Genomic DNA, 18,431 nt, shown 5'->3' with positions numbered 1-18,431 from the left:
AATCTTTGGACTGTTGATCAGAAAGCACGAGAGAATATTGTACAGTAAATTAGATCCCATTGTTTTATTTTCCCTCTTGTCTCTGGTTAACAATTCTCCCCAAAAAGATTAACTGAGATCAGCAAATAATGCTGCACAAAATTGATCTGAACTCTTAATAAGAGGATCAGCAGGTTGCTGCAGTGCAGAAATTTAACCGAGTATTTTAATTTCAAATAAAGAGAAAATGAAATACCTGTTTACGGATTCATTTATCGCGGAAGGAATTGTACCTGGTGACAAATGAATTGCAAGTAAACCAAAAGTTTGGAAACAAAATGACATGTAATTTTAGCCACTCTAGTGGTGAATTCTTGCTGTCAGAACTATTGCCAGCTCCAATAACCCAGCCTGTATTAATCAAAGCATCAGGATAAATTACCCCTACTGTGCAAATGATTTGTTGTATATACAGTAAAAGGTTGCTTTACTTCATCTACATAATGGTAAATTTTCATCCTTGCCTTGTGACAATGAGCAGTGGGTTATCCTCTCCTGATTAATATGCTATCAAGGTAGTTGAAGCTACGTGGAAAATTAAATGTAGAAACTGAAGCTGTCTTATGTCAAGGTATTAACTAGTTTAGAGAAGCCTGCATTTGTGTCAGGCTTTTCACAATTTCAGCAGTTCATGGCCTTTGAAATGCTTTCCAGTATAGAAACAGTGGCAGCAACTCTGCACAGTATCTGTCAGAAACAGGCAGTGAAGTAATGAGCAGATATCTTGTTTTTTTGTGACGCTCATTGAGAGAAAACTAATGACCTGCTCACTTATCTTTGGAATATAACTCCCCCACCCACCCATCATCCCCATCACCTGGTTTGACCTATCACCTACCAGCTTGTACTCCTCCCCCATCCCCTACCTTATTATTACTACTTCTGCCCCCTTCCATTCTGGTCCTGATGAAATGTGTTGGCCTGAAGCGTTGACTGTTTATTTCCCTCCCTAGATGCTCTCTGACCTGCTGAGTTCATCCCAGCAACAAAATCAGGGCCTTGAATTAGAACCTTGAGCAAAGACTGTCACTTCTGACTGAGGAAGTACAGCACTGAATTCTCCTTCCAATCGATGTGTTCAAATCTCTGGAGTGGGATCTGACACCACAACTCCCTGCTTCATGCATGATGTTACCCAGCATCTAACAGCCATGTGGCCCCAACTTTGGCCCTTGGGGACTGTGCCCCAAGTGCCTCCATGACTGTTGGGGATGTTCAGAGGCTGGAGTTTTGACATCCTAACTTTATCTAGTTACCAAGTGGAATTGGATGCCTCAAGACTGGACTGGGCTCCACTGGGATCCCTTTACACTCGTCTTGTAACATTACTATGCTGTTACTCTGCCGACAATGGAGTAACTTGTTAACAATCACTGTTGAGGCAGAAGGTCATTCCACATGGGGAAAAAGCCCCTTGGCCCATTTGATTCACGGTTAACCATCAACTATCCATTTACACTAGTTCCACATTTTTCTTTGTTCTTTCCACATTCTCATCGACTCCCACCCCCTATGTTTTACCATTCACCTACTCATTAACTACCAACCTACACATGGTTGGGATTTGATCGTATGATCACAGGAGAACATGCAAACTCTGCTTAAGGTCAGGATTGTGCCCGAGTGCCTGTATTTTGGGGCAGCAGCTCTACTAGCAATACAACTATGCTGTCCTGCAAGTCAAAGAATTGTCAGTAACTGGATAGTGTTGCAGAGATACATACAGGCATTTTCTAAAGAGAGGCATAGGTGGAGTTGCAATACCAGTTTATTCTCCGTAATTATATCAAATATCATATATGATGTAAAATGACTGACTTGTGGGTATGTCTGTACAAATAGCTGTAATGTACATAATCTCTGATTAATAGGACGGTATTGTACAAAATAACATCCAAAATTCAAAATATTTGTTTACATAATTACATAGAAATCTTCTTCATCTTCTTTGGCTGTCCATTGATTTTGAAGTTGACTGAGGCCTAGGCAAGGTTGTGTGGCAGTTGCCCATGCTGCAAATCTCCCCACTCCACGCCACCAATGGGAAGGGCACTAGGCTGATACAGCTTGGCACCGGAGTCATCGCAGAGCAATGTGTGGTTAATGCCTTGCTCAAGGATACAACATGCTCCTCAGCTGAGGCTCGAAATAGCGACCTTCAGATCACTAGACCAACACCTTAACAACTTGGCCACACGCCAACACGTAGAAATAACTTGCTTCTTAACATGGATGTTATATCCTCATTTGAATACTTGTTCTACAAGAACAGTCAAACTAAGATCGGCGCATGGTGCACATAATCAACCAATGAAAATTCAGAGCAAATCAGACATCTGGATGTGGGTGGGTAAAGAAGGATATATTGGTAACAGGAAAAGAAATATTGTAATGTTTCTAGATTAACAGCTAAAGTTCCAAACTATTTTAGTCCAACAGCTTCATGGCCAAGTTTACCAGCACCAGCTTTTTAAGTTTAAAGTAAATGTGTTGAATTTCTTAAGTTTGAAATAAATACACTGAATTTCCAGCATAATGCCCAATTTGCTGCCACCATTTCCTGACTGTGAGATGATATTCTGCAGTCCTTTGTTTTCCATTTACTGAAATACTGTAGGTCTGTCAGTTAATTGTGTAGTGTAGAAAAGGGAAGTTTGCAAGCTCAGTGCTGAGGTACTCATAATTGTGAAATATTTGAAGGACGAGTTGCCTTTTAGCCAGCTCTACTTTAGGAATATTTATATTTGCACCATACATACTAACTGGAGGTTTCCTTTGATAATGTCTCTAATGTCCATGAGACTATTCCTCATATTTCAGAGTTCAAAGTTCATTTATTATCAAACTATATATACATATACAACCTTGAGATTCGTCTCCTTACAGGCAGCCAGAAAACAGAGAAACCCAAAAGGGCTCATTTAAGAAAAAAAGACGGTCAAACACCCAATACACAGAGAGGGAAAAAACAAATCGTGCAAACAATAAGAGTATGCAAATGGTATTCAGAACAAAACTCAGTCCATTGACATGAATCCTGGAGCAGGCCACAGCCTCGGTCTCAGTTCAGTGCAGAGCCAAGCAAATGTTTATATTTACCCAGACATCTTCATTTTTCTGACATGGCTGGCATAACTTTAGTGCTTCTTCAGATGATGCAACTCACCTCAAGCCTGCAGTGGCAATCAGCAAGGTCTTCGCAGCAGCAAAAATAGAAAAGCTCATTACATTTCCTCTATACCATGCAGTTTCCTGCTGCATTTCAATTCCCCTGCTGTCCCAACATCTGTTAATCTCACCAATTCTACATTCCAGACCCCAGCTACAGGAAACAGTTACTTAGATGCTCTGTCTGTCTCTCTTGGAGTGCTGAATATTTAACTTAGTTCCAATTTCATCCTTTAATCTGCAGTGAGTGTTGGGGCCCATCCTTTATGAATGTCCTCACAACAGTGGAATCTGTCTTGACAATGTTCAATTATCTAGATATGTGTAGTTTGAAAATGTAGGGCAAGTCCCGTCTGATTGTTAACGGTTCCATCTGTTGCTGTTAGTGAACAGCACTGTGATGGAAGGTGTGGACATACTGTTATTGACAATTTGTACATGATTACACAGTAAATTACAATAGGGAAAACTGCAGATGCTGAAAGTCTGAAATAACAACAGAAAATGTTAGAAATTTTCAGCAGGTCAGACAGCATCTTTGGAAAGGGAAACAGGAATAATGTCTCAGGTCAAAGACTCTTCATCAGAATTGGAAAAGAGAAAATTGCTGCAGAGAAGATGAGGAAGGGATGGATAAAGGGAATATCTGCAATAATGTGAGGTCAGAGTTGCCATGGGGAGCAATGACTAAGTTTAGTATGTAGGCTGAATGCATCATGGGGAGTGAAATTGTACAAGCGTACCTCACACTAAGAGAATGGTTATGCTAGCTGGAGATGAATCCTCTCAGGCCATGGACAACAGGGGTTTCTCAGGACAATGTTGTAGGCGCTTGTATGTTTAGCTGTCCTTGCGTCCATCATAAGGTCAGAAATTAAGATTGCAGGTCAGAGGCTGGTACCCTGTGGTGTGTAGCTCACCCCAGACACTCCTAAACCATTGCACCACCTAGGAACAAAAGTCTGAAGTGGAATGGAATTTGCTCTGCTTGCGTGAGTACAACTCCAACAGCATTCAGGTTAAAGCAACCCACTTGATTAGCATCATATCCACTATTCTACACATTTTTCCTTCCTTCTGTGTTGGCATTTTTAGCTACAGTTAGTACATTCTACAAGATACATTGCAGTTGATACCAATCCCTCATCTTTTGACAGGTACCGTCAAGAAGGGCAGCACACACACACAGGAGCTTAATTGTCTTGTGGTTTCACTCCCAAGTCACTCAACATATTGACTTGGAAATGTACCATATCTCATTCTGATATTGTTTATATCTATCTGTAGTTCCCTGCATAAGAGCATTGTGGGAGTATTGTAGAAATCCTGCTGCAGTTTAACCAGGTAGTTCTTCACCAGAGTCTAATAGACACTGGGATGGGAAATGATGTTGGCATTTCAGTAAATGAAGAAGAATCTGTTCATTCTCACTGGATAACTCCTTTCCTCCAGGAGTCAATCTGGTAAGCATTGGACCAGCTCCAAGCAAGTGTAGATGGATATCAAAGCTATACAAGTTGTTTTCAGTATAACTTCACCAAAGCCTTGTACAGTTGCAAAAGGATTTAATTTTTCTTCAGTTGTCATCATTGACCAAAAGGATACATGGCTTCCTAATTGTCTAAGCTGAACCTGCATATTAATGTACAATGCTTCAGTTATCAGCTCTTCATTTCCCTCAGCATTCTGACTGGATTCCTGACCAAAATGAATAACTTCACATTTTACTCCATCTCCTTGCCAATTCTTTTTGCATTCCCTGTCTACAGTTCACTTTCATGACCAGCTTCTTACCATTGGCAAAAATGGATACATTATAGTCCTGTCCTCCTTATTTGTGGCATTATGAAAGGATGACATCACAGGTTGTAGGATACTCTTCCAGTTAATTGAAGATGATCCTTGTAAAGTGTGAGATTGACTCTGTGGGCTAAACCTGCTCCTGCCTTTCTCTGTTCTTGTGTTGCAAAGGGTGTTGTAAGTTACAATGGGACATTAATGGGCTGCAAAGCTGGGCTGAGAAGTGGCAGGTGGAGTTTGATCTGGAAAAGTGTGACCTGATACACTTTGGAAGGTTGAACTTGAAGGCAAAATACAAGGTTAAGGGCAAAATTCCCAGCAGTGTGGAAGAACAGTGGGATCTTGGGGGTCCATGTCCATAGGTGGTGTATAGGGTGGTTAATAAGATGTATCAGTTAGGGGATTGAATTCAAGAGTGGCAAATTAATGTTACAGCTCTATAAAGCTCTGGTCAGACTACTCTTGAAGTATTGTGTTCCGTTCTGGTTGCCTCATTATCGGAAGGATGTGGAAGCTTTATAGAGGGTACAGAATTCTGTCTGGATTAGAGAACATGCCTTACTGGATGGGGATAGGTTGAGCGAGCTAGAACATTTTTCTTTGGACTGAAGGAGGATGAGAGGTTTCTTGATAGAAGTGTACACCGACCGTGGGCGCCAGGTGCCTTCCTCCAGGGGTGGAAATGGCTAATACAAGAGATGATTGAAGAAAGTTATGGAGGAAGCAGTGATGTCAGAGCTAGTTTTTTTGCATAGATACTGATGAACATAGTGTGGAACTACAAGGGATGGTGGTAGAGGCAGGTACATTAGGGACATTAGGGACTCTTAGATAGGTGCATGGATTAAGAAAAATGGGGTACTACGCGGAGGGAAGCATTAGATTGATCTCAGAGTAGGTTAAAAGTCAGCAAAGTACTGTAGGCCAAAGGGCCTGTACGGTGCAGTAGTGTTCTATGAAAGAGGAAAAATGTTTAATCCAGTCTAACTTGCTAAGAACCTGTTTGTTCTTTATTGATCCATTCACTAAACTGAAATAACATTGCAAGATTTCAGCATTTCACAGGACCAAGCTAAATATCTACTACCCTGCTAGTCATGTACTACAATGATGACAGTTAACTGGAATTTTAGGTCCTCTGTGGACTTTTGGATGTTATTTGAAAATTTGCAAGGAAGTGATGGGGTTTATTGCTTGGTTTGGCACGAAACTGAACTTCAGCCACAATAAAACACAAGCCCTTCAATCATTAACCATAGACTTTGCTGTTATAAAGTTGAAAAAAAGGCACACAGCTTATGACTCCTGAGTCACAGCTGGGCATGTAGCTTCAGTTCAGGGAATCGTACATACCTGAAAAGATCAAAATCAAATAAACATGACGTTTTTTGCTCTGCCTCAAGCCTTTTGAGGCCAAAATCAAATAAACATGACGTTTTTTGCTCTGCCTTTCAAATGTTCTGCTGTTTATGGATAGAATTCTCATCGCTTGCCTCAAGTTGCTCCAATTGAGCACAAAATATGAGTATCACAGTGATATTTTAGGATTTTGCTGTTTTAAGAGTTCATGAATAACTGTCATTTTTGCAAATCATCAGCATTGTATCAATTTGTATACACAAGAGCTCATGATGACATTGTGTTACCAGTTAGCTTGGCTGCTGTGCTCCTGTCTTGCACTGTGAGTGAACATTTTAACAGAAAATGGTAAAAATTAACCATTGCTATTTACAGGCTTTTTCATGTAATTTAGGTACAAGATGTGTGCAGTCTTTTTTTAAAAGAGAGCCCCTTCACCTGAAAAATGAGAGCTGTATCAGTTTTGGAAAGATTGAGGAAGTGAATGCTATATGGCACAGGTGCAGGAGAGACATTGAATGGCGCAACACAGAAGTGGCCCCTTTGGCTCCCCGTATCCATGATAAAATGCTTGCCCATCTATATGAATCCCTTTTGCATTAGGATTGTATCCTTCTGTGCGTTGACTGTTTAAAATCTGTCTAAATCTCTTTTAAAGGTAGTAATTCTATCTGATTCCACTACCTCTTGAGAGAAATTTCATATATCAATCGTCCAGGTACTTTAACAATATTTAGAAGATGATTGGACAGGCGCATGGATATGAAATGTTCAGAGGGGTGTGGGCTAAATGTGGACTATCTTAGATGAGGATCTTGGTCAGCATGCACCATTAGGGCTGATTCCATTCTGTAAAGCTCTATTCTCTGTGCCGCAAAAAAAATTAAACCCTTTGATACACTTAAGTACTCCTTTCTTTCACTTTAAACCCATGCTGCTGGTTTTTGATACCCATACCATGGGGGAAAATGATTTGGATAATCTACTCTGTCTATGCCCTTCATAACTAACTACTACCTGGTCACCTCTCAGCCACCTTCACTCCAGGGAAAACAAGGTCAGCCTATCTAATCTCACTCCGTAACTGAATTCCCCCAATACAGGCAACATCCCGAATGAATCTTCTAGTCTGGGTCTGCTTATTGTGTTGAACAGCAGGGCAGTCTATTCTCTCTTTACTGTCCTTAGATGTTATAAAGAAATATGTGAAGTTTACTTCAGGTATCTAACACACAATGACTTATTTTCTCCAGGGATGAGCAGTAAAGTTACGAGAATTTGTTTCCTTTGCTCACTTACTGTTAAACCTGCTTAAATTATTGAACAAATCAGTGTAATCAGGAATCCACAGTTTTCATTAATAGCATTGATGTAGTGGTAATTAAAACAACATTAGCACATAAAGGACAAGTGTGCTGCTCCATTCAGTGAGATTAGGGTTGGCCCTATCTCTCAGTCTCGTTCTCCAACCCTTCTCCATGTGTGAACAGAAGTGAATAATCTTAAAGTTGGCATTCAAGAGCAGTGGCCAGAAGTAAAGATTGAGCTATAATTCCTTGCAGTTGCTCTGAACACTAATTCCTAAACTTCATTTGGACTTTAGTTAGTTTCGAACAAAGAAGGTGTCTGTATTGATCACTATAGTTTGGCTTATTGTATCAAGGGCGTGGAAGATTTCCTGGTAACTTGGTGTTTGGATGCACGTTCTGTTGGAATGGAATGCAGGCAAAGCTTTACACATGGTATCTAGGTACATGTGACAATAATAAACCAATTACCAATAATTATTTTACTGATGTTTACTGTTTCATTGCAATTTTAATTGTGTTTTTATTCTCAGAGATATGTTGATGGAGGAATTACAGATAACTTACCTCAGTATGAACTCAAAAACACAATTACAGTGTCTCCCTTTGCCGGTGAGAGTGACATCTGTCCTCGGGATTGCTCCAGCAATATGCACGAGTTGAGAATAACAAATACTAGCATCCAGTTCAACCTGCAGAACATGTACCGTCTTTCCAAGGCTTTATTTCCTCCTGACCCAGAGGTAAGAATGATGGAAGATGGAGATCACTGGCAGTGCTTTTGCGCAGTGCAGTGTGCTTCAAACCGATACCGTGACTTAATTAAAAATGCTGCTGTAGATTCGCGGTATCTCTTCATAAAGAAAGTCCGGGATGAACAGGAGATCAGTGTAGATATATAGGATTATGTCTCATTAAAGCTACATGACCTAGGCCAGGGGTGTCAAACTCATTTTAGGTCACGGGCCGGATTGGGCAAAATGCAGCTTCGTGCGGGCCGGATCAGTCGGGCGTGTGCGAACGCAGCTTTCATTGCCTCCGTTTTTTCAGCCTGTTCTCATGTGTCTCAGTCTCTGCTATAACTACAAAGTGTTTCACTTCACAAATTCTGTTTCTTATGAAGAAGACTGCTGAGCAAGCATTATTTTTATGATTTGTATTAACTTACAATCATAGGCTTCATATCGCCGGGCCATTAATAATTAAAATAATAGATCTATCTAAAATGATCTCATGGGCCGGATATAATTGTACGCCGGGCTGGATATGGCCTGTGGGTCTTGAGTTTGACACCTATGACCTAGGCAAACAACACAGACCAACAGGAACCTCGCACTTAAGTATAAAAGGGCAATAATAGAAAAATTGTAAAGAATCTGAGATGTTGGCCATTTGAAATGTTACAAGAGCAGTCTCCCCAATTGAAACAGAATATAAAGAGAACAGAAATCATGTTATCAGGGTCTTGGAAACATGGCAACTACAGGTTCCCCATCAACTTGTGCACTAGCTTTCTTGCAGTTATCGCTTTTGGCACAGAATCTCTATAACTTTAGTGCTTACCTTCACAGCGATGCAAGAAAATTGCCCACTACTACTTTTTTGTTATGCTGGCTGGCGGTGCAGTGATCTTGTGTTCTAAATCAGTTGTATCCTCGTGTGCTTTCCATCTGTGCTGGGTTGAACCTTGAGCTAGCAACTCGGCCTTGTAAAAATAGTCAAATGCTATAGAATTGGCCAAAGACAAACCGCCCAATGTAACACAAGGTACAAAAAGGAACTTGAAGGCTGTTGAAAATGGGTAATAAATGGTATCCTTGCCAGGACACCCAGTCCTCATAATTTTCTTTTAGAAAGCCAAAGTAAAGTCTGTAAAGTTTGGCTAATTGTAAAAGGATTATTGGAGTGATATGGTTCCATAGGTAGTTTCTGCAGCCATAAAACTGATGGGTTGCCTGTTGCCTGGAGACACGGCTCACTTATCTGTCATCAAAGAGCCTTGATTCCCAAAGGCAGTTCATTTAGTTTCTGAACAAAATCTAACCATGATAGTAAACTTGGACTAAGATGGACAGAGTTTCTTTGTGACATTGCTTCCTCTACTTTCTGTATATTTAGGATTTACAATATAAAATTGTAAGGTAAATTGACTAGTTTTTGGCTGGTATGTCTGATGTACATTTCATAATATGCTTTTTGAATATTCATACAATTGTGTAGAGATCAATGTAAAAAGTGGTAATTAAGTTGCCTAGTCTGGCTATAAATGATTAAATATTTTAATATGACAGGTGATGTGGGATATGTGCAAGCAAGGATACAGTGATGCCCTTGACTTCCTCAAGAGGAATGGTGAGCATGAACCATTGATTTCTAATTATAATGTGTCCAATTATGTTTCCTGTGTTTTTTTAAAAATCCATTACAGTAGTATACTGTAAAACTGCATTTAATTTTTAGAAGTAGGTGTAAATGTTATGAATCATATGGCTCAACAGAACAGGAGCAAATCTTTAATGAAAATGAACCAATTGAAGACATGAACTCCCTTTTAAAGAGACCATAGAACAGCAACACACACAGAATGCTGGAGGAACTCAGCAGGCCAGGCAGCATCTATGGAAAAGAGTAAGCAGTCAACCCTTCATCAGGAGGGAGGAAAAAGAGATGGAGTCAGAATAAGAAGGTGAGGGTTGGGGAGGAAGACACAAGGTGATAGGTGAAACTGGGAGGGGGAGGGATGAAGTAGATTGGTGAAAGAAATGAAGGACTCGAGAAGAGAGAATCTGATGGGAGAGGACAGAAGACCATGGAAGAGGGAGGCAGTGGGCAGGTAAGAAGTTAAGGTGAGAGGGAAATGGAAATTAGGAATGGTGAAGGGGGTGGGGTGTGGGGAGCACTACAGGAAGTTTGAGGAATCAATGTTCTGCCATCAGGTTGGAGGCTACCTAGATGGAATATAATGTGTTGTTCCCCAAACCTGAGTGTGGCCTCAAAAAGGTGGTAAGGAGGCCATGGACTGGCATGTTGGAATGGGAATGAGAAGTAGAAATAAAATGTTTGGTTGCTGGGAGATCCCGTCTTTTTTCTGGCTGACAGTGGTTAGGTGCTCAATGAAGGGATCTCCCCAACAGACAGGAGGCCACACCAGGAACAGTAAATGACCCCAACACACTCACAGGTGAAGTGTCACTTCACCTAGAAGGACTGTTTGGGACTCTGAATGGTAGTGAGGGAAGAGGTGTAGGGACAGGTGTAGCACTTGTTCCGCTTGCAAAGGTAAGTGTAGGAGGGAGATAAGTAGGGAGGGATGAGTGGACAAGAGAGTCGCATAGGGAATGATCCCTGCAGAAAGTGTGGGGGTTGGGGGGGAAGATGTAGTGGGATCCCGTTGGAGATGGTGGAAGTTATGGAGTACTATGTGCTGGACATGGAGGCTAGTGGGGTGGTAGATGAAGACAAGAGGAACCCTGTCCCTGGTAGGGTGGTGGGAGGATGGGATGAGCACAGACGTATGCGAAATGGAAGAGATGTGGGTAAGGGCAGCATTGATGGTGGAGGAAGGGAAGCCCTTTCTTCGAAGGAGGGCATCTCCTTTGTTCTAGAATGAAAAGCCTCATCCTGAGAGCAGATGCAATGAAGATGGAGGAATTGAGAGAAGGGTATGGCACTTTTTACAAGTAACAGAGTGGGAAGAGGTATAGTCTGGTTAGCTGTGAGTCTGTGGGTTTATAAAAGATATCAGTCGATAAGCAGTCTCCAGAGACAGACAGAGATGGAGAAAGGGGAGGGAGGTGTCGGAAATGTACCAGGTAAATTTGAGGGCAGGGTTGAAGTTGGAGGCAAAGTTGATGAAGTCGATGAGCTCTGCGTGGGTGTGGTTGTCAATGTAGCTAGGAAAAGTTGGGGTGTGACACCAGTGTAGCCTTGGAACATAGACTGCTCCATGTAGCCAACATAAAGGCAGGCGTAGCTGGGACCCATGTGAGTACTCATGGGAAAACCTTTTGTTTGAAGGAAGTAGGAGGAGCTGAAGGAGAAGTTATTGACAGTGAGGACAAGTTCTGCCAGAGGAGCGTGGTGGCGGGGAACTGGATGGGTGTGGTGTCCAGAAAGAAACAGAGAGCTTTGTCCAGAAAGAACTTTTCAACATCTTTTTCACTCCATGCATAATTCATTGGGATGGCTATAAAATATGGGTAATTTAACATGTGTTTGGTCACAAACTCTTGTTATTTGATAAAAGGATTTGTCATCTTCAAGTACAGGCGCTATCAGTCTTTGCTTTTTTTTCCCTTTCTGATGACATGCAGTTATTAACTGATGAACTTTGAAAATCAAAGATTCAGAGTACATTCATTATCGAAGTATGTGTGCAGTGTACACCCATGAGATTTGTCTTCCCACAGACAGCCACAAAGCAAAGAAAACTATGGAACCGGTTCAGAGAAAAACATCAACCCTCCCACGTGTAAAAAAAACACAATACATTGCGCAAGAAACAAGAAAAATGCAGAATATAAAACAGCAGGAGTCCAGGCATATTCACATCATCTCAGTTCAATCTATTGCTGTGTCATTCGTTACCTGCATATCACCCCAATCAAAATCGCACAGGGTAGTAACCAAAAACTAGGAGTGACCAAAAACACATCATAATGTGAAGTACAGAGTGAATAAAACGTGCTCCTACAAATTACCTGATGGCCAGAATGGCAATAGATCATTATCCTAAATTTGCCTGAAAGTTCTCCCCATATTACTTAATTATTTAATTTTAATTATTGAGATACATCATGGAATAGGCTCTTTGAGCCATGCTGCCCAGCAATCCCCTGATTTAACCCTAGCCTAATCATGGGACTATTTACAATGACCAATTAACCTTCCAACCAGTGTATCTTTGTAATGGGAAGAAACCAGAGCACCCAGAGGAAACCCACCTGGTTATGGGAAGAACGTACAAACTCCTTACAGGCAACAGTGGGAACTGGACCCAGGTTGCTGGTACTATAAAGTGTACCATGTTCCTGTGCTGCACCTTTACTGTGCAGTGATCCAATTTCATCTTGTTCTTGAAAGATATTTGGAATTGTTTCTTGTTTGGCTTATCACTGAATATAGAAAAATTCACCTTGTGTTGGAAGGGAAGGGATGGGTGTTGGCAAGAACTTCTGCTTTCTTAACCTGCTTCTTATTGGATCAACATCTTTGTGGCATTGATGATGTCTGTACGAACTCTTGTACCTGGTCAACTGCACATATTTAAGCTGTGGATTTTTTTCAGGAATGGAAGAAGGGTGATGGTTTATGCTTCTTCACTGAAATAAGCAGATCTTGCATGTTAATATTTATTGTTTGTGTATTTTCACTCTTCTTGTCCAAGTGCTTGCTTCTAGGTGTATTATTTTACTACCTTGTGGAAGCGCTTAGCAACATCACTCCATTATGTTGACTATTAGAATCAGAATCAGGTTTACTATCACTGACATTAGTTGTGCAATTCGTTGTTTTGCCATGAAGCCAATCTTAATTAGATTAATTCTGCAAACTACTATTGATTCAATTCAAATCTCTCTGGATCAAGATAAAAATACCATCCTTGTTTATTTCTAAACAATTAAGATAATGCCCTTGTCTCTCTAAATGAGTTACAAAGTGATTAGTTTTCAATTTGAACATGTGTTAAATAATTGGTCTAAATCACCTACACTGACTTCCATAATGTTGCACATCTTTGCTTCTAGTTATGACAATGCTCTTCCATCCTGTATCCATTGAAGAATTTTGTATTTTGATGTTTCCTGTATCCTATCCAACACTAAATCTCCCATTAGATTTTTTCCTTTCAATGGTTCACAGTCCCACAACAGCACAAATTAAATGGCCTCATTCAGCACAGCCAAGAAGGGCCAAAAGGCCTGTTTCAGTGCTGTAATGTTCTATGGTTCTAACCTCAGGACAGGCTGTCTCAGGTCTCAAGTGGGATTTGTGGATTCACAGACTTTGTGTATTTAATATACCAGAAATATTTGAGTAATATTATAAGTATATTGTTTGATTAAACATTATTTGTTGTTTATATAATTTATTATGTACGAAGTAAGCGAATGGCATCCTGGTTCTTTCCTTTTTCAATAGGTTGTTCCTTTCTGCATTCTGTGGCACAACCTTGCGGTTACTTTAGCATTTTTGTCTGTTTTTTTATGAGGCAGAGTTGCTAGCTCGATGCTCAACCCAACACAGGCGGAAAGCGTGCAGGGAGCCGGTCAAATTAGAACCCGGGACCATTGGCCCTGAAGTCTGGTGCGGATGCCTCAATACCACCAGCTGGCTTCCCTATCAATACGCTTTGTTTTAGAATTACAAAACATAACAGTAACCATGAGGAAGTTTAAAATGAACCAGAGATGACTACCTACCTGTTGAAGCACTGTAAGATGTTTGAACTAAAAAAACACAGGGAGAGATGGTCAAGTTTTAAAAAAAAACATACTGCATGTGCTTTTTCAGGATAAGACATCTAAGGTTTTTTTTAGAAAAAGGCAGAAAAAGACCAAATTCATGGGTTCATATAGAGTGAATACTGGGTGCCAATAAATCATAAAAAAGAGAGTAGAAATAGCTGGCCACATTAAAATGATTGACACATTTGATTACACAATAAATACAGTGCCTATTAAAGCTTTTTTGACACTGATCAGAAAAAAGATTCTTCATGTCAAAGTGAAGTCAGATCCCTACAAAGTGATCTAAATTAATTACAGATATAAAACACAAAATAATTGATTGCCTAAGTACTTACCCCCTTTAACAGGACACACCAAATTATCACTGGTGCAGCCAATTAGTTTTAGAAGTCACATAATTATTTAAATTGACATCGTGTGCAGTCAAAAGTGTTTCAATTGAGTGTAATAAAAATACACCTATATCTCGAAGTTCTAACTGCGAGTTCTAACTTCATCATGAAGACAAAAGAACACTCCAAGCAACTCAGTAAAAAGGTTATTGAAAAGCACAGTTCAGGAGATGGATACAAGAAAATTTCCAAGTCACTGATTATCCCTTGGAGTACAGTTAAGTCATTCATCACGAAATGGAAAGAATAAGGCACAACTGTGGATCTGCCTAGAGCAGGCAGTCCGCAAAAACTGAGTGACTGTGCAAGAAAGGGACTAGTGAGGGAGGCCACCAAGAGACCAATGGCGACTCTGGAGGAGTTACAAGCTTCAGTGGCTGAGTTGGGAGAGACTCTGCATACAACAACTGTTGCCCGGGTGCTTCAGCAGTCACAGCTTTATGAGAGAGTGGCAAAGAGAAAGCATCTGTTGGAAAAAGAACTCACATGAGATCTCAGCTAGTGTTTGCCAGAAGGCATGTGGGAAACTCTGAAGTCAGCTGGAAGAAGGCTCTGTGGTGTGATGATAGCAAAATTGAGTTTTTTGGCCATCTAACTAAACGCAATGTTTGGCATAAGCCAAACATCGCACATCAAGGAAAATACACTATCCCTACTGTGCATTATGCTTTGGGGATGCTTCACTGCAGCAGGCCCTGGAAGGCTTGTGAAGGTAGAGGGAAAAATGAAAGCAGCAAAATACAGAGAAATCCTGGAGGAAACCTGATGCAGTCTGCAAGAGAACTGCGACTTGGGAGAAGATTTGTTTTCCAGCAAGACAGTGGCCTCAAGCATAAAGCAAAGCTACACAGGAATGGCTTAAAAACAACAGAGTTAATGTCCTGGAGTGGCCAAGTCAGAGTCCAGACCTCAATCCAATTGAAAATTTGTGGCTGGACTTGAAAAGGGCTGTTCGTTCACGATCCCCATGCAACCTGACAGAGCTTGAGTAGTTTGTAAAGAAGAATGGGGAAAAATTGCAGTGTCTGGATGTGCAAAGCTGATAGAGACCTATCCACACAGATTGCACCTGTAATTGCTGCCAAAGGTGCATCTATTAAATACTGACTTGAAGGGGTGAATACTTTTGCAATCTATTTTTGTGTTTTATATTTGTAATTAATTTAGATAACTTTGTAGAGATGTGTTTTCACTTTGACACGAGTCTTTCTCTGTTGATCAGTGTCAAAAAAGCCAAATAAAATCCACTGTGATTCAATGCTGTAAAACAATGAAACAGGGAAACTTCCAAGGAGTGTGAATAGTATTTAAAGACACTATAACATGAAGATTATAAATGGGGCAGGTTGAGCATATCTTAAAGCAAATGAAATAGCTATTGAGAAACAAGCACCAGTTTTGCTGAGTACATTGGATTTAAAGGTGTACAGTTAACTTTGAAGTTTAACTTCTCCAACCAAACCAGGCGAAATATCTTTGCTGATATTGTGAAAATGATTGAGGAATACTTAGAACCAACATCATTGTTGATTACAGAATGCTCTAGGTTCCAAAAATGGAAGCAAAAGAAGGGAAGTCTTTATAATGTGTTTTACTTTGTAAGGCACGTACATATCATGTGGTAGCATCATGAATATGCAATTCATGTACATTTACATATAACCTGCAGTGAATTATTTAAACGAATAAGATTGCTTCATCAACGACATATTTATAAGATTACTGAAATATTAAATACACAAGAGAACGTGCAGCAGAAATCTCAGTTCCCCATTTTTACCAGCGCCGGGGTGAACTTGCCCTTGACGGGGGTGACCTCATGTGGGGATTGAGAGTTGTTGTATCATCCTTGCTGAGAACTAAATTGTTGGAGAAGCTGCTTGCCGGTCAAAATAAAAGCGTTGGCTCGAAGCTTTGTCTGGTGGCCTGGGGTAGATCAGCAGATGGAGCAGCTTGCCATGCTCCATTCAGGATGCCAACATGTCCAGAAGATGACAAGGAAAGCAGTTCTTTATCCCTGGGAATGTCCTGGCACAGGATTCATGTGGGTTTTGCCAAACCATTAATGGGCACAGATTTCTTGGTAGTAGTGATGCAGCTACAGAAGTGTTGCCACAGGTCTCCACTACAGTCTTGTGCATTGTCGATGTGCTGAGATGCCACTTCTCAGTGACTGGTGTTCAAGAACATTTAGTCAGTAACAATGGACCGTAGTTTGTTGTGGAATAGTTTCCATCACTCCTGAAAATGAATGGAATAAGACATATTACATCCATAACCATACCACCCTGCAACAAATGGCTTGATGGAAAAATTTGTCCAGAGTCTAAAGAATCCTCTTCAAGCATTGTCAGCAGAACGCTACACTGAAGCTGAATCAAAAGCTCACCAATTTCCTCTGTGCCTCTCGCAATGCAGCACGCTCCACAACCAACAACTCACCAGCTGTGCAGTTCCTCAGTTGTCCCTAGCGTTCAGACTTGAATCTCCTCGAACCTTCTCAGTAGGAGTATGCAGGATGAACTGGAGGCTTGATGTTTCACTCCTGGACAAGCAGTCCTGGCGAGGGACCACAGGCGTGATCAAAAGTGGGCACTTGGAAAGATTAGGGACAGAATTGGACCACTCTCCTGCAGAGTGGAGAGCACATCTAATATCAAATATAGACAACACATCAATCAGTTGAGGAGAACAGAGTCAATTGTTAGGGAAGAAAGGTAACCAGAGCTGTTGGAACCATTTCCTGCAGTTCTACAATCACCATGGAGGAGGCCCCCAAACGTGAGGTGTTTCTCAGCCGTCTCACCTGCCAAGCAGTGATATCGCCCTTGTCAGGAAAGACATTATTCCACAAGAGGAAAATCCTCCACTGCGATTTAGGCCTGAATGGGACAGTTTAAACTTTGTTAAGTTGTTGATGTCTATATAGTAGCTGAATTATATAATATACTGTATATATAGTATATATAAATTGAGATGCGTTCTATATTAAGTTGGAGGAATATTGTGCATTTAATATTATAGTAATATTTGAATAATACTGTAAATAAATTGTTTGATTAAGCATTCTTTGTGTTTAAATAATTTGTTATTATTATATGTATGAAGTATGGGGATTTCACATGTCATCACACCACCATGTAATATGCCCCTGTCTCAGTTAAAGTAAAAACAGTTATTCTCTCATTCCCAGCCCTCTTATTTTACTTTTAATTAGTTTTTTATGTTTTGGAGTTACAAAACAAATAGATGTTCCCAGTGGGCTCGGGGCTTTGGCCATCCAGCCTTGACTTCCAGACTCCTGATTGACCTTTAGGCTTTAATCATCGGTATCAAGCCCAGGACTCAGCACTGATGACAAGTAAGGACCCTGAACTCCCGTCCTCAACTCTGAGCTATCAGATGACTGGGACCTCGAACACTAGCCCTTGAATGCCGGACTGTCTGATGACTGGGACCTCGAAAAGTAGGCCTTGGGTGCTGGACTGTCTGATGACTGGGACCTTGAACACTAGCCCTTGAATGCCGGACTGTCTGATGACTGGGACCTCGAACACTAGCCCTTGAATGCCGGACTGTCTGATGATTGGGACCTCGAAAAGTAGGCCTTGGGTGCTGGACTGTCTGATGACTGGGACCTTGAACACTAGGCCTTGAATGTCAGAATGTCTGATGACTGAGACCCCAAGTTCTATGCCTTGATCTCTGGTGTCATCGATTAACTGTACCTAAGGGCTCACTGTCGCTCATGCCTCCTGCCGACTACAAAGTATAATTCTATTCTGCTTAGTTATTTATCAGGGAGTAATCATCTCCCCTCCATAATCTGACCCTCTATCCCAAGTATCAATTTGGTTAACCCTTGCTGTACTCTCCATATTGCAAGTTTTGGCCTT

General features: G+C 40.9%; 1 protein-coding gene across 1 annotated transcript in view; it reads left to right on the top strand.

Annotated features, from left to right (window-relative positions):
• The window catches only part of pnpla2 (patatin-like phospholipase domain containing 2), an 82,021-nt gene that overhangs the window by 49,500 nt on the left and 14,090 nt on the right, over positions 1 to 18,431 (top strand). The window contains exons 4-5 of the mRNA XM_059975515.1: positions 8,207 to 8,416; positions 9,965 to 10,025. Coding sequence (XP_059831498.1) covers positions 8,207 to 8,416; positions 9,965 to 10,025 — 271 coding nt within the window. The remainder of the gene's footprint in view (positions 1 to 8,206; positions 8,417 to 9,964; positions 10,026 to 18,431) is intronic.

This window comes from Hypanus sabinus, chromosome 7 (assembly GCF_030144855.1).
Source record: "Hypanus sabinus isolate sHypSab1 chromosome 7, sHypSab1.hap1, whole genome shotgun sequence".
Classification (NCBI taxonomy): Eukaryota; Metazoa; Chordata; class Chondrichthyes; order Myliobatiformes; family Dasyatidae; genus Hypanus; species Hypanus sabinus.
This window is presented reverse-complemented; position numbering and strand designations above follow the sequence as displayed.